The sequence below is a fragment of the Notolabrus celidotus genome, chromosome 2 (assembly GCF_009762535.1).
Source record: "Notolabrus celidotus isolate fNotCel1 chromosome 2, fNotCel1.pri, whole genome shotgun sequence".
Lineage (NCBI taxonomy): Eukaryota > Metazoa > Chordata > Actinopteri > Labriformes > Labridae > Notolabrus > Notolabrus celidotus.
In genome coordinates, this window is record NC_048273.1 from 13419542 (window position 1) to 13436605 (window position 17064).

General features: G+C 40.9%; 1 protein-coding gene across 1 annotated transcript; it reads left to right on the top strand.

The window, feature by feature from the left end:
* The first annotated feature begins 11905 nt into the window (after positions 1-11905).
* fstl3 (follistatin-like 3 (secreted glycoprotein)) lies at positions 11906-16495 on the top strand. The gene is made up of 5 exons (XM_034699574.1): positions 11906-12231; positions 12668-12853; positions 14562-14777; positions 14872-15099; positions 15214-16495. The coding sequence occupies exons 1-5, from the start codon at positions 12162-12164 to the stop codon at positions 15264-15266; spliced, it is 753 nt and encodes a 250-aa protein (XP_034555465.1). The 5' UTR covers positions 11906-12161; the 3' UTR covers positions 15267-16495.
* Positions 16496-17064: the final 569 nt, after the last annotated feature.

Sequence of the window (17064 nt, forward strand, 5' to 3'; positions counted from 1 at the left end):
TTTCATGCACACAACTTCTTGACATAACTTCACAAGTTTCATTTGAAGGCAGAATTTATCCATGTTTGAATTGTGTGAATATTAAACAGGACATTTAAAGGTTTGAAACAACACGAAATATCTGAAATTAGCCATACTTAATCAGCAGTAATAATCAGTGCTCTGAATTAAACGCTACTGTAAACAAGCTAACATTCCTTACACCATGTGACGATCTGTTTATCATTTATACACTCAATACTTGGACCTGGGTCTCCTCTCCATCCCCCGGACTAAGCTGCGGACCTTTGGAGACAGAGCATTCAGTGTGGCAGCACCCACTCTGTGGAACTCTCTCCCTCCTGACATCCGCAGCGCCCCAACCCTGGACACTTTTAAGAAAGCAGTCGAAACGCACCTTTTCCTCAAGGCCTTTCCCCATTAGATATCCCCTCCTACCACCCCCTACCTGACCCTGTGAAGGGACCTTGGGTTTCCTGAAAGGCGCTATATAACTACAAGTTATTATTATTATTAATACTCAAATCTCAGCTGTTGTTCTTGTTTTATTTCAAGTCAAAATATGTAATTAAACTTTATATAAGCCACATTTGCCTTACAAATCCAGATAAACATCTTATTATAGGATATTAAACACAAAAAATAAGACCTGAATCGTTTGTAAAGAGCAAATATATCTTCCAAGCAAACTTACTTATTGAGTTCCTTAAATTGAGACATTGATCTTATTAGAATCAACTTAACAAGAACATCGTATGTAATACAACTAGCAGTTTCTGGTACCATACATGAAGGCCTGAGCACAATTTTACAATGATCCATGTTGTAGATGTTGAGATATAAGTCTGGATCAAATTGACATACCAACCAACCGGTGAATAGACATCATTATTCCAACAGCTGTGCTGCCAAAATAGCTAAAAGAAATTGTTGGGGTGCAGGTTTGGCCAGTGGTTGAGTCTCATGCCCTGTAAATGGTTCTCACATGGATGGTCCGGATTTGATTCCAACCTGTGGCTCCTTTCCTTCACATCATTTCTAATTATCTCCTGGTTACCTGCTCTAGCTACTGTCGTACCTCCTCATTGTTAATCCTCCACACATGTTGTTCTTTACTCAGCCTTCTCCTGGTCTGTTAAGATAGCATCCTTGACAGCGATACTGTGCACCTTGAATCAGAAGCCAGTGAGCATGTTCCATTTTAAGAGGTGAGGTGCTTTTGCTGCTGGTCATTAATACTGCATAGACTCCAGCACAGAGCTTTGACTGGTCGTAAGTCGCTCCTGATGTTCATATTTATACTGAGAGGGGTAATTAATTCTAAAGACCCATCTGCCCTTTTGTTTAGTTCAATATTTAATCAGCAGTGAGTCTTTTTTCTTTCTTTTTTTTACTATTATTATTTTTTTTGTCAACCCATCCTCTGTTGCCGGTTCTGTCTGGCTGTCTCAGGAAGCAGATACCATATATGGCTAAAGATTGATTTAATTATCTGGAATAATTCATTACTGTTAATGATCAGATGAAAGAGGACAATTAATCAGCTTGTCAAACATCAATCTGCAACTAGAAACCACACTGAAATAAAAAAGGAAAATATAATTATGTTGGCGTGAACATTAACAGTAGCACTATCAGCTTGTTCATATTTGACACAGGACTGCCTGTTTTTTTTTTATATGTCTGACTGATAAATTCTGTTTGCAATGAATCAAAGTCACATGATTACAGAGCTGTCACATGGTGCTACAAATCTGAAAGACAGAAATCAAAACTTTCCCTCCCCCGTGTTGTTTTATTTATCCATTTCTGACAGCTTTCCATACAACAACGGGCAACACGTAGCCCTCAGTCATTTGTTGCCATGGTAACTACTGCCAGCATGAGCATCAGCTCTTCTGCAGTTAAGAGTCTTTAAAGGGCTTACTCACAGGCAGAGAGAGAGAGAGAGAGAGAGAGAGAGAGAGAGAGGAGAGAGAGAGAGAGAGAGAGGGAGAGAGAGAGAGAGAGAGAGAGGCAGGAAAGTTGGAAGACAAAATAGTGGTGTTAATCCTCCTCTGACTAGTTGAACAATAAATCACCTTGGAGTGAGTCGATGCAGAGGCTTTGTGTCACCTGTGGTTCATTTTCACAGCTGGTGCTCCATTGTTGCATCCGTAAACTTCTTCCAAAATGCACCGTCAACCATGCCTTTTCAACGTGCTTCCGTTTGAGCAACTGGATGCTGCACAGTCTGCCCCATTTAGCAGGTTGGGATCTCTGCATGCAATTTGACGAGGGCAGGTCTGACAGCAATTTGCTCTGCGCTGCCAACAAATCCATTTGGACAAAACAGGCAAGGTAAACACAACAGATGATGATGAAAGGCTTGAAAATAAATATGCACCACTTCAACATGGCGCAGGCAACAAAGGGAGACAGGGAGCACAAACCTAAATGTGAACTGTTTTGTAACACTTCAATCGTACAGATGTGTTCCTCTTAAAAAATAGGAATCTATGACGACTGTTTTTGTTACAGATATAACTGTGATATGCACTTTTTGGAGTATTTTTCTTTGGCCTGTCGGTGAGTGAAAATCGCTGTTTGAGAGGCAAACAGGAGAATGATTGCTTGCTTCACAGTGTGATCTGTTATCACAAAGGGTCATTTCCATTAACCTGCATCAGTGGTGTAATATGAGGACAAACAACAAACATATTCTGTTTTCTTCTCAGAATTTGGCCAAATAACTTTAATGATACAACAGCTTTTCTAGTCGGCATGGTGGTTTTCAGTAGCACTCAATGGATGCAATCTGTAAAGGAAGATATTATCTTTTATTATCTCCACCAGACACAAGCCTGGAGGGGTCATTCAATCACTGTGTGCATGCATACGTGTGTGCGTGTGTGTGTGTGTGTGTGTGTGTGTGTGTGTGTGTGTGTGTGTGTGTGTGTGTGTGTGTATGTTAGAGAGACAGATATAGAGACACCCATCATTCTTCTTTTCGATTCACATTTATGTTGTTTTTCAGTTTTCACAGACTCTTTTGTCTGTAGTTTCTTCCTGATTTACCCACTATGGAAAGATAGCTGTGGTTTGAATTCAATAAAAAAAATTAGAGCTTTTATAACTTGAAACATATAGGACCTGTGTCCATTAAAAGCTTTTTCTACAGGCAGCGCCTATTTTCAAAATAAAACCAATGCAGTTCATTGTTTTTAGCGCTGTGTCATAAGCGCAAAAAACATCCTTGGTGTCAGCTGTTTTTGTTCAACTGTTGGAACATCGCTGCCTTAGTTAGTGTCACTTCCACAGGAAAAACCAGAGGGGGTGGGACTTCTGATATCAAACTTTTCAGCAGTTATTGACCTCTGGGTCAGTACAGAGGAGAAACTAACCACATTTGTTTTTTCGAGGCACAATTTCCTGATGCTCAGACACAACTTATTTTTAAGTGTTCCTTTGTTAAATGTCATGAAAGGGAAACTAAATGCTTAACAGTCACTACTAATGGATGCAGACGTGCAAATGGACAACTTTCGACCTAGCAAAAGTAAGCACTGATGAGAAGCACTCTGAAGCATTTGATGCGCTGCCCTTCCAAAATACAGCATTAGTGGACACAGGGCCTTAATAATGCCTGTAATACATTGAAATGCCTTTGCTTTTGAGACCATTAGGCCAGATCTACTGGGTGAGAAGTTGACAGCGATGCAGGTGGAGGCTCCTCCCGTGTCCTTGATTGTCGACTACTTGACGGGCAGACCTCAGTGTGTACGCCTACAACACTGTGTGTCAGAAAGGGTGGTCAGCAACATGGGGCTCCACAGGGGACAGTCCTGTCTCCTTTCCTCTTCACCCTCTACACCACTGACTTCAACTACAACACAGAGTCCTGCCACCTTCAGAAGTTCTCTGATGACTCTGCTGTAGTTGGATACATCAGGAAGGGTGAGGAGGCTGAGTACAGGGCTGTGGTGGGAAACTGTGTCACATGGTGCGAGCAGGAGGAACAAGGCACCAGTGACCCCTGTTTCCATCCAGGGGGCCAGTGTGGACATTGTGGAGGACTACAAGTACCTGGGGGTGACAATAAACTGGACTGGGGCAGGAACACCGAAGCCGTCTACAAAAAGGGCCTGAGCTGCCTCTACTTCCTGAAGAGGCTGAGGTCCTACAACATCTGCAGGATGAGGCTGAGGATGTTCTATGAGTCTGTGGTGGCCAGTGCTATCCTGTTTGCTGTCGTGTGCTGGGGCAGCAGGCTGAGGTAGCGGGTGTCAACAGACTGAATAAACTCATCCGTAAGGCCAGTGATGTTGTCGGGGTGGAGCTTGACTTTCTGACAGTTGTGACAGAGAGGAGGACTCTGTCAAAGCTCCACGGCATCATGGACAACATCCACCACCCTCTCTACAACATGCTGGTGAAACACAGGAGCACATTCAGTGCGAGACTCATTCCCCCTAAATGCACCATAGAACGCCACAGGTAGTCATCCCTGCCTGTGGCCATCAGACTGTCCAACTCCTCCCTCTAATGACTGAACTATATCCTGTGCTCTGTGCAATAACTTGCAATACACTGTGCAATATCCCTGCCACTTCAACATCCTGTATATAATACCTTCATTCCCAGTGCTTTTGTAAATAGTGAACTGTAACTATTCTGCACTTCTGTATATACTTATTATTAATCCAATTTATATTATTTCATTCATATTTATATTTTATTTTATTTTATGGAACAACTGAATTTCCCCCCAGGAAATATAAAGTATTTCTGATTCTGATTATTCTGATTCTGGTTAAATTCATAATCTCAGAAATTTTAGGGTTTTTTTGTCACTAAATTTTGCAGAACAGGTCATAAGTGTTGGTTTAGCCTAAGGCCACTGAAGACAGTTGAATCAGGAGCACTGCCATCAGCCATCAAATCTTATTCCACTGAGACTGTAGCCGGAAGCAGTGCCCAGTTTTCTCAGTAACTGCTAGCAGTAGCATCTGTAAGTTTCTGGTGTGTTTTTTTCCCCCAGCATTTTTCAAACTTAATAATTATCTATCTATTATACCTGCTGCATACTCTTTAGCTAACCCTTGTGGAGGTAAAATCTTACAATATAATCAACAATGAAGCCCTCAGAGAGGACAGACTGCATGACACACACTTTTCACACCTGTGACTCATATCCAGTTAGCACCCAGGGGCGACATTGCGAGACTAAATTCACAAGTGGTGGAATGAAAATAAATTCCTGATGAGTACTGAAATTGGATTTCTATCCATCACCTGAATTCAGATTTCCAAGCGTATGAATTATTCATGCTGCCTGGTTTGTGACGACTTCCTGAGGTAATTACATTTAGACACACAGACACATTTACATGTTATTTCATATTTAGTATTCATATAAAACTTGGAGGTTAAGTGAGTCAGAGGTAGACCTTTTACTTAGAGCAAGTCTGAGCCATAGTCCTCTGGGACGCTTTGCTGGGTCCCACAGTGTTTTGTAAAATCTAATTTGTGATGTATCCAAAAAAATTAGCAGCTTAGCACAGTTTTTTTTTCACTCTGAGACCTAAGTCTTATATAACAGTTTGAACTGGCTGAGAAGCCACTCAGAAGAAAACCAAATCTCTAAATTCATTAAGAAAAGAGGACCACTTTTGCAAGTTGTAAAAAGCACCTTATAGACTTTTGATGAAGCCCTAAAACGTCCTTTTCTACAGACTGTCGGAGGCGGTTTGAAATCCAAAGTTTGTTTTGTTTATAACAAGAAGTTTCGTATATATTTCCACCACTTCAAGGACAATTCAAATAAACTCTGCATGTACTTCCTGTTTCCTGTAAACTTTCTGCATTTCTTAAATATTACTAACTATTTTGACTCATGTTTCTTTGACCATATTACATCATAGGGTCTGCGCTTGTACATGAAATCCAGGAAGTGACTATGAAGTCGTGGCTGCCTGCCTACAGTAAGTGAGTCATATTGAAATTCAAACAAATTACCAGGACAACATGTGGCAGAATTGAATGCGCTCTGATAAACACTGTTGCTATACGTGAGCTCTGATAGCAACATAAGGCTACTTGAAGTGTGAAGACAGCAGATGGTTGCTGGTATATCAGTTGAAATGAAAGGACAGACAGAGTAAGTGGACCAATATGGTCATGGTGACTCTGTGCTCAGGAAACAGCTGAAACTCAGTGTAGATGTTGCAAAAATTAAGAACCTAAGAGCTTAATCACATACAAAGGTTTCATGTTGCCTTTGTGACTTATACTGTATTTCCTTCATTTAAGTTAATACATGAGAGTAGGATTGAGTAATAAGGTGTACAAGTGTTTCATGCAATTAAGATGAATGATAAGTACCAATCAATTGGTAAAGGGAATACAAACAAACAGAAAAGACAGCTTCAATGAGCACGTTTGTTGCTCACAATTCTGGGAAATGAAAATACATCGGCAATTATTGAATGATAGCACACCAAGGGGCTCCAAATGCAAGAAACGTATTCTCAGAGCCATGTTTTCCCATATCTCCAACACCCAACAGTTCATCACTAAATGATCCAGTTAAGAATTTACTGGAAAACCTTTCATGATAAGAATACCCTGAATTTTCACTTAGGGAATCAGCTCCAGTTATTAGCCATAAAATGGGATATTAGATACCTTCATCACATAACATGACAATAATAAGAAATGGATTTAAGATTAATTGTGGCTAATATACTGACTGAACAGCAGAATTAGCATCAGAACACAATAACCATGAGTTAAAGATGATGGAAGTGTCAATTTATGTGAATCTTCACATCTTGTGCTGATTTTCATCAGGAAACTCTTTTGAAGATTGTGCACTTTCTTATACATCAAACTGTTTAAAGTGGAGACTCTGGGTTCATCAAAGTCTGCTAGTGAAGTTGAATCAAAACACTTGTGAACTTTTATAAGCCTTCATGAATACAGAAGTATGTGGCGTTTACAGAGAAGATGATCACCAGGGGTAATTCCTGCCCATTGGGAATGAGATGAGAGGATCTGGTGCAGCACACAGACCCGGAGTTAAATGGCAGTCAGTGTGACACAGAGGGGGACCCTCAGTCACGATCACATCAGTGCCCTGAGTACCCTGCTCTGATTACACAGTGAGAGGGCTGTAGAGAGTGGAAAAGGTGACAAGGTGGGAATGATGGGAGAGAGCGGGGGTGTGAGAGTGAGAGTGGGGGATGTTTGTATGAGCAGTGCGTGCGTTGACATTAACCTTCCCCATTAATGGACTGCTGGAGGGACTTCACATGGGCAACGCTAAACACAGGAAGGAAGTGGGGAAGACAGGGCTGAGGGTGAGGAGGAAGAGGAGGGAGAGAGTTGTGTGCAAGGGGACAGAGGGGGTGATTCTATCCGGCTCTGTCACTTTCCCTGCCCTCATTGCCGGTTCAATCAGTAACACACATTAGGAGTAAATTGAGTGGATAGATGATGCAGCTGCTTTCAGCCAGTCTCGGGCAGACAGAGCAATTACCACTGCTGGGCCCTGTTTAGCCGCGTGACGTGCACACTCGCGCTATGACTTCAGATAGGGCACTGGGTGGACTTTAATAGGGTGGAAGTACTTCTTTCCTCTCTATTGACCTATTTGATAGCAATGAAACAAGGGATTTCCTTTCTGCTTTTACAATGCTAAGAAATGTTATTTTATGATAAAACAAACATTACACATTAACTACAGATTAATGTGACTTTAGGAGAAAAACTAGAAGTCTTTCATCAACTTATTTTGCTTTTAAAAAAGCCACAGGCAAAAATCATACCATTAGGACATGTCAATAACTATAAAGTGAAATAGGTTGCTGGTATGACCCTGTAACCAAAGAAAGGAATACATGACTTATCTTCAAGGTTTGGTGATCATGTTGCAACTGGTTGAGTGCTGACATATGTCAGCAGGCATTCCTCGGGGCCAGCCATGTGATAGTCATCACTTATGCTTCTCAAAGACGACAGATGTATCGGAAAGAAAACTTGTATAAATTAAATTTAGGATCAGTTTGATGTCCAGAATTAAAGGCTAACAAGCCTTTCATTAGGTGAGGACATTCAGTGAGTTTAGAAGGCTGCAGGGATGAACAAACATCCTACTAAAAGGATATGTAGGACAGAGGCGCCCTCATCTGGTCATTCTGCTAATTGCTAATGTAACTGCATGGCCTGGGCTTACAGCAATGCAATATGCAACAGTTTCACAGGTATTACACTACATGAAGACTTGTGTGGGTGAGAATAACATTTCTGTCAAAAAGAAGGGCATAATGTTCAAATGTGTGCAAGTAGAACCCACACCAAAAGTAACAGCATGATCGAAAAAGAGGTTTAGGACATGTCACCAAGTGGCTGAGATATATGCCAGCACTTCTGAGGCATATGCCAGAAGTTTAGCAGCAGATACCAGTTGTAATGGTTCTGCAGCATGTCACCAGATGTACAAGACCCTTCAGTGATATGCTCCTAGTTTGCCACTACTCATTTTTTTGTTTTCTGTAGCCAGCCAGAGGAGTTGATATAGCAGATAAACTACAACCCCACATAATAGAATCCTTCCCTTGAGGAAATACTTCAAATGGATAACCTGTTGCTATCACTGTGGAGATGGCTGTTTCTACTGGCAAAATTATGATCGGGAGATATGCAATGCTGCATGTAAGGATGCACTTTACATCATTGATTTCACTGATGGCTAACAAGTTCTGGCACATGGTTAGATTTTAAACAATGAAGTTAAACGGTTTACCACATTGTTTTAACTATATAATGTCATAGAATTTAAGAAACTAGTCAGTTAGTTAACACGCATAAGCTAAATTGAGTTATCAGCAAATTTTATATAATAAGTTAACTGGCTAATGTCAGTGTGACGTCAGCTAATGCAGGGGAGCTACAAGCTTACATGGTAATGCATGTTAAATTATAGGCTAGCTATATCAGTTTATTACACAACACTTTAGCTAGTTTCCAGTTAGTTAATAACCATATGCCAACTTGGATTCTCAGAGTTAGCTTGGTTTATATAGCTGGTAAATTGGGTAATGTTGACGTGACAGTTAATGCAGTTGGTGGATTATAAGCTATTGTGCGTAGCTTAATATATAGGGGAGTTACTCAAGTACAATGTATCATGAATGGAGATAGGTAAGTTAATAATTAACATTTTCAATTGATTTATTTCTGCGTTTTTTCTTAACTTGAAGAGCTCACTATACAGTCACCAGTTGACTTAGCTGACCTTAGTTTCTTGCTAATTACTGCTAACTACCTCACCCTTTCAGTAAGTTGGTATCTGCTGAAGTATTTTAACCTTGCAGTTTGCTTTTGTGTTACCTGATGTTACGACAATACATAGAGTGTAGTAGAAATTTCTGTTTAGCTCATATACTGTATAAAATATGGATAATGTATCCGTGACGTCACCCATCTGTTTCTGAAGCGATGTTTTGAGGCCAATCAGCGGCGGGAGCCATATTGCTGCTGTCGAGTGATTGTGATGTAAAGAGGCGGGCTTTAAGCCTCCTAACCAACAGCTACAGTGTTCCCACCTGCCAATCAAGTTAGCTGTGCCTCTCATTGGAAGACTTGTAATCTTAATATCTTAGAAATTGTTAGAAAAAAAATTCACCCCGGGTACAATGTGTGCCAATCGAGAAATGAGCTATCCAGACTACACTCGTCTTTTGTACCAGGCTGTAAACATGTTTATTTTCTGCTGTAAAGATCGTCTTTTTTGAATTTGTGTGTATGTGGTTTCCGGTACTTCAGGAGCCAGCCTCAAGCAAATCCTCAATTAACTGCAGTTTTTAGCACTTTCACATTGGACTCATATTTTAAGACTGGAGGTTGCCGCTTGGTTTAGATCCATATTGTTTCTTTCAGATTTAAAAGATGTAATGTTCATGGATAAACTCAGAGCTTGAAGTTAAATGTGTATGAGACACACCAGTCTGCCCAACTTTCCTATTCCAGGAGTGATAGCAAAATCCTGCTCTCTTATCCACTAGATGGCAGTGGTGTTTTTGCCTGTTTTATTAACAGGCAACTGTACAGTATGACAGACTGAACTCCACACCTGCCCTGTCAGAGATCATTCACTCTATTTCACATTAGACACAGTTGAGCATGATGCTCCTTAAATTTCATGCTACCCCTCAGATTCCAACCACTTGAAAGAGACCGATATTTCTCAAAGATGAGACGCAGTAGGCCGCATCATAATAAAGATCATACATTAGCAAGTGCTCCAACGTCCTCACCATGCTGTATTCATTTGTATGGTTCTTGCAGTGATGATCCAAACCATATGAGGAGCTGAGTGGATCTGCAGTCCCAGTGAAGAGGCAGGCCACCCACAGCCGGTACTCACTGCTTTCTCTTCGTTTTCCCCTTCCCTCCTAGGTCAGGCAACATTCTTTCGGTCTCTTGGGGACCTCTGCTGAAGAAGGGAACATCATTCACAAAGACACAGATACTACAGCAGATGCTACCTTCATTTCCCAACCGACGATCAAAAGGGAACATAAAATAAAATTGGTGACAGACAGATGGAGCGGCTCATTACTTTGGCATTAGTGCATACCTCTCTGTGTCAGAGGGTGAATGAGTGCAGGGAGAAAGAAGAGCCGTGCAGATGTTCTGATCAAACATGATGACAATGTAGATTAGTCAATAACCCCCTCTAGTGTGTGGCTTTCCTGGATTGCATGGTGTTTAACAAACATGCCTTTTCTTCTGGTCAACAGGTAGAGTATATAGCAATATATATATATATATATATATATATATATATATATATATATATATATATATATATATATATATATATATATATATATATATATACATCAACACTGGCTGCTGTGGCTGTCTGTGTTTGTTCATAGACTGAGAAAAAAGGAGGCAGACAGAAATTTTTTTGATAAGCTCCAATACAGTTTTAATTATGAACTTGATACATTGCTCAAAGCAGACCACTTTCCCCCCACTCCTCCCCCTTTTCTTTACCCTCTCACTTTCCCTTTTATTCTCCCCAGAGCTGTGGAGTGAAATATTAGAATTCTTTGATAAACCCAAACCATCAGCAAAATGAGATGTGACATATTGACTTAGGAAAATGACATCATTTATTCAAAGGCTGCTATTATGTGTACTTCAAACCTTTGATCTTTACCGTGATATATATTTTATTGTTGCATATGATATGGCTGGAAGCCCCTTTTAGAATTACCTCAGAAGTTACTGTATAATCTAAGATGTGGGGATCTTTTGTTTCCTGTTTATTTCCACTACAAAGAGGCAAAATGAAGGGTCAGTGCAGGATCACACCACTTCAAAAGACCATAGATTTGAGCGAAATAATGACATAAGACCTAAGTTTGCATTTTCTCTAGACCAATTTCCCCTCCAAAGCCAAACACAGCAGCTTATAGATGGAAATGAACGTGATCAAACAGTAAAGACATTGAGGAGAATTACTGCCTCTAAGCTATACCACATTAAAGAAAGAGATAAGATAATATAAGGAAATCAGTCTGAGACCAGACTGTCAGTATTGAAAAAAACTTCAAATTTGAACCGTTTCATATGAGGTTACATTTAGAGATTATGCAATAATGTATTTTCCAAAAATGATTAAAAAAACAGAGCAGATAATTAAAATCCCTCCCTGACTGAATTAAGTTTTTCTTAAAGTTGGGTTATTAAAAACTTATTTCAACATCTTATCTTTTTTTCCAGGATTTCTGAGCCTTTAATGAGTCTAATATGGTTGGTGTGAAAAAGTTTTGTGAGGTCATATAAGTGCCCAGCGTCTGGTGCTGCAGGGCATGGATCATTTCCCGACTCTGGAAATTGAGTCAGAGTCAAACTGTGTCCTGCCCTGGCTTATTACTGGCTGAGAGGATCGCCCATCCCAGCAGCATAATTCCATCTGGGCTAAATATTTATACAGAGGGGGAACGACATCACTTATCCACAACACATTCATTCACGTAAGGGAGAGGGGCTTCCAGAGTTGAGTTAGACTGATCTGCTGTATTTGCCAGAGAACATCACCTCTCAACGCTAATCTTTACTATCAGAAGTTTTCCGGGAAAGCTTTTCACAAACAGAAGAAGAAAATGAGCTTCTTCGTCTCCTTTTTTTGTTTGATTCTTTCTTTTTATCAGATTGGGAGGAATCCTGTCAGTGGTGAGTAGCCTTTATTTCGTATTTCAGCAAAGAAGGGACACAACTTTTAAAACTGTGATATTTTTTTAACTACTTCATACACAAGCCCTCACTGTTTTGATATTGATGAGTTACATTTTCCCATTTTTATATGTATTTTCTTACTATCGACCTCAGGCTTTTAAAAAAATATGCACCTCTTTCTTTAAAGAAGTTTGTTTTTCCAGATTCTACTCTACTACGTATTATTAACTGTGAAAACATCCTTGCCTTGAGGCTATGAATGAGCACTTCCGAATGATAAAAAATACCACAATTTTATGATTAGCCAATTGACCAAATGGAGTCTAATTGACATTTATTCAGTGATCAGCTAATTGTGCAATATTTTATATGTTTAAGCATACACATGTGCAGTGAGTTGACTCGTCTTGTGTATTTTCATGCTACTCTTCAGCTGGGATATGTTGGCTGCAGCAGAGTCAGGACCAGAGGTGCGACATGGTGCTGATGAGAGGAGTGACCAGAGAGGAGTGCTGTGCCGGGGGCCGTCTGGACACGGCTTGGTCCAATACTAGCCTACCCATGAATGAAGTCAGCCTGCTGGGCTTCCTGGGAATCGTCTCCTGTAAACCCTGCAAAGGTAAACAAGCAAACCCCGCAAAGAACTAAGTGGTCAGATCGGCCAAGAAGATGGAATCAGTTGCTTGTGTTTTGTTTTTGTTTATGACTGTGTGGGGTAGTGTTAGTCACGGCATGGAACCAAGAAGTTAACTTAAGTGCTTTAAACCCAGGCCCATGTGAATAAACATCCTGAAAAATGCTTTACTGGACTCCAGTAAAAGCCAATGCCAGTTTTATGTTTGAGGTACTTTTAAGGAAAGTTCTGAGAGTTTTAATCACTGCTTGGATATCAGACTCACAACAGGAGATTGAACTTCTTAAAAAATTACAGATTCCATGAAACAAAATAACTTTTGTGTCTGAAGTTAGTGAAAGTAAATTCGAACCACGTCATTTGTGAATCAACACAATGTGTTCCCTGTGCAGCTTTCTAACAAAATACAGACGTGGATTCAGGAGATGCATTCCTCTTAACTCCTCCCAGCTGTCTGAAGAGGCTTCTCCCCTGAAGATCTCTGCTAGGTTCATTCAGGTTCACTTGCAGATAAATTAAATTTTTATTAGCCACACTTGCACTATTTCAAGGCCAAAAATTGTGAATTACCAATAAAGTCCAGTGGACAAGTCCAGTAAAATATCTCGCTACAAGCGTTTTTAAGAAAACACACCCAGCCATGTCGCCAGTGTTTCATTTCACATGGGTGAAATAAACTAAAGGTGGATTACATTTAGATAAGACTCTTAAGCAGAGACCAAAAGGAGGCCTTAAAAGGTGAATTAAAAGCTCTCAGAAAGCTAAGCAACCATATCACAAGAAAAATAACTGAATTTGGTAAATCAGAACCATTGTTCCCTCTCTTTCCCTTCTCTCATTATAAGTTCACTTTGTCTGATGCTAGTTAAAAAGGATCCCTGCTTGCCTTCACGGGCAAAATAAGAAAATACATTCCTGCAGGCTGGAATAAACGCCTACCACATGCCCAGATGTCTGGGACTCATAATGTGCAACACTTTCAGCATCATTTGGAATTCTGTGGAAAGAAAACATCATTATCATAAAAATGTGTACACAACAGGAGAGAGAGTAAAAGATGGAAATCAACCAAAAGTTAGACTAGTAGAGTTTAAAGAAGAAAACTCTGGGACAAAACAGGATATTGAAGCGCTGGTAGAGGCAGGAAATAAGAAATAAGTTCTTCATTGTATACAGAGTTCTCGGGACTGAGAGCAGATCATCTCCAAAGACTCAGAAAAGTCTCTGGAGGAGATCTGTGTGCATTGTCCAAAGTTGCCTCTGCACTGTGTAGGATTACAATTCATCGACGGGGTGTCGGAGGAGCCTGGGGCTTCCTCGTTTCACAGCCAGTAAACTTCTCTGACAGTTATTTGAACTCCGTCTACCTCAGAGCCCCTCCGTCCCCCTGCAGGAGCTTAACCCAGTCTGCATGCAGCCGTACACATAGATCTGTTATGAAAACACGCCAGCCTCACATTCCAACTGGCGAGACACCCCCGTGTGTAGCGGTCAATAAAGAGATGTGATTATTGTAAATATTGTGCTAGGTGAAAACTGCATTTTGGTCTGGGAAAACCCCAGATCTCAGGCTTGTTTTGTATGAAAATTCCTGTGGATCACCTGATGTCTGCAGTTTTGTTAATACAGTAACATTACACTGATATCGTGCAGCGCTCATGCACATATGAAACCTCTGGCTGTGCTTTTGTAGAAACATGCGAGGGAGTCAAATGCAGTGCTGGGAAAGTTTGCAAAATGAAGATGGGAAGGCCACAGTGTGTGTGCAATCCAGACTGCTCTAACATTACCCGGAAGCATGCTGTGTGCGGCAGCGACGGGAAGTCATATAAGGATGAGTGTACTCTTCTGATGGCCCGCTGCATGGGACACCCAGACCTGGAGGTTATGTACCAAGGAGACTGCAAGAGTAAGCTAGATTCATACCACATTTTTGCCACTTTCGGAGGAAACTGTTCAACATAAATACTAAATATAATATTTCTGCTTGTCTTTCCTTATAGAGTCCTGCTCTAATGTGGTGTGTCCAGGTACCCACACCTGTGTGACTGACCAGACAAACAGTGCTCATTGCGTCATGTGCCGCACAACTCCTTGCCCAATACCCATGCCGTCTGAGCAGCCAATCTGCGGCAATGACAACATCACTTACCCCAGTGCCTGCCACCTTCGCCGAGCCACCTGCTTCCTCGGCCGCTCAATAGGAGTCCGCCACTACGGTCACTGCAGTAGTAAGGCGAAACACTGTCACCACTTTTCATTTATTACCTTTCTTACTTTTCTGTAATTTTCCAATAAGGTCCACAGCTTTCATTCAAGTACCTTATGACTCTTTTCTTCTGCAGATCCCCCTCGGAAATCCCAAGACTTCAATGGCAGTGAGGAAAACGCAGTCTAAATGGTCAGCTCCTGACAGTACCATTCTCAAGAGTTGGTGGAAACATTTCCAAGTGCCACACCACAAGCTTCCCATGATGACCTCTATTTTTGACAGTCGCTCCCCTCTGCCCTTTGTACACAGAATGACCCTACATTTGGTATGAAAGTCCTTTTTGGAAGAAGAACATTGATGTTACTGCCTCAAAAAAGAGCTTCAAAAACCTGCAAGTAATTTGCGCACATCTTGTGCAAGTTTGGAAAGTACAGGCAGATGAACACATTAGCTCTTTGGGAGATGTGTGCATATTGTAAATAGAATACCACTACTATTTATTGGAGAAGGTATCAAACTCTATTTATGTTTTATCCTAGTAACAAATCCATATATCCTTGGGAGAGCTGACAGAAAAAAAAGTGTATTTATTGTGTTTTGTTTCTTGTGTCTGAACAATAGAGGCCTCTGGCATTTCTGTATTACAGCTTTCTACAGTTTTACAGCGTCCTCTCCCCACAAACAAACAGTTTTCCCTCCTAAGCTGATGGAAAGCAACACCCATTCGTCTGGAAAGTGGGTACCACTTCATAGTCTGTCAGTGTGGTTTCAGTTCACCACAAACAATAACAGGACAGTTGTACTGTATGTACACTAGCTTTTGTCTGGAGGTGAGTAACAGATTCAGCCTAAACAAACCTGTGTAGTCCAAACATGTTTACTCTCGATCCTCATCCAAACTTTCAGAAACAGTTTGGCTATGTTTGTATGAGTCTTAGAAGAGTGTTGGTATGACCCAAAACACTCCACAATACCTCCTCTGTTGAGTGTCTGGCGTTTCTAAATGCATTTTGTAGTTCATTCCATCACTGTTTGTCTGCTTTGATTTGATTGGGATTTCTCAGAGACATTAATGGACAGGCAAATGTCATCAGAAATGTCTTATTTAGAGCATAATTGTATTAGTCTGAGAATCTGTGGCTATCAAGGCCAGTTTAGCAAATCAGATTTAACTGCTACCAGAGAGGAGACAGTCTGTTTGTTGTTGACGCTGGTAAACCTGGACGCTACATGGTGAAATGGTCCATTTAAATCTTTCAACTCAAAGCAGACAAAAATCATCACCCTGTAAATACCAGTCTCATGTGTACCTACCTGTGTACCTACTGTGAAAATTGAATGATAAATGCATCAACATATTTTTGTATTTTTGTACTGCCTTTTCAAGACAACATAAAGTTAAACGTTTGTCACAACTTTGCCCTCTTTCTTAAAAATTTGAAGAACTCAGGAGAGGCAGAACACACTATCTGCTTTGTATGATGGTAGATTCAATAACAATACACACTTTACTCTACAACTGTGAAACCATGTCTGACATGCATTTTATAATATTTGGATTTTTCTTAACTGTGTCAGAGTTGTACTCATGGTCACTTCAGCCAAATGAGATCACTGTTGCACCCTGGAGCTGGACAGCTTCCCTCATGCTGGGGTTCGGTTGGGTGGGTTGGTCATTTGTGCGTGCAGTGGTTAGGACTCCTCTCCTCTGCGTGCAGTGCCTGAGTTGCCTCTCCGGCAGGCCTCTCAAGACGTCATGTAAGAGGCAATGGACAATCAAATCCAGGTTGGGTGGCTTTTCTCCACTGTCTCCTCAGGGATATGCTCAAGATTAGGTGGGAGGGGTCAGGGTGGATGGAGGAGGAAAGAACGGAGGAATTAATGTTTAAAAGTGCTCAGGCCTGGGTACTGACTCACTTTCCTGTGTAAAGTACCTCCCTTGTTTTTCTGTCTTTTCTCTCTCCCTCCTTCTGTATCCTGCGCT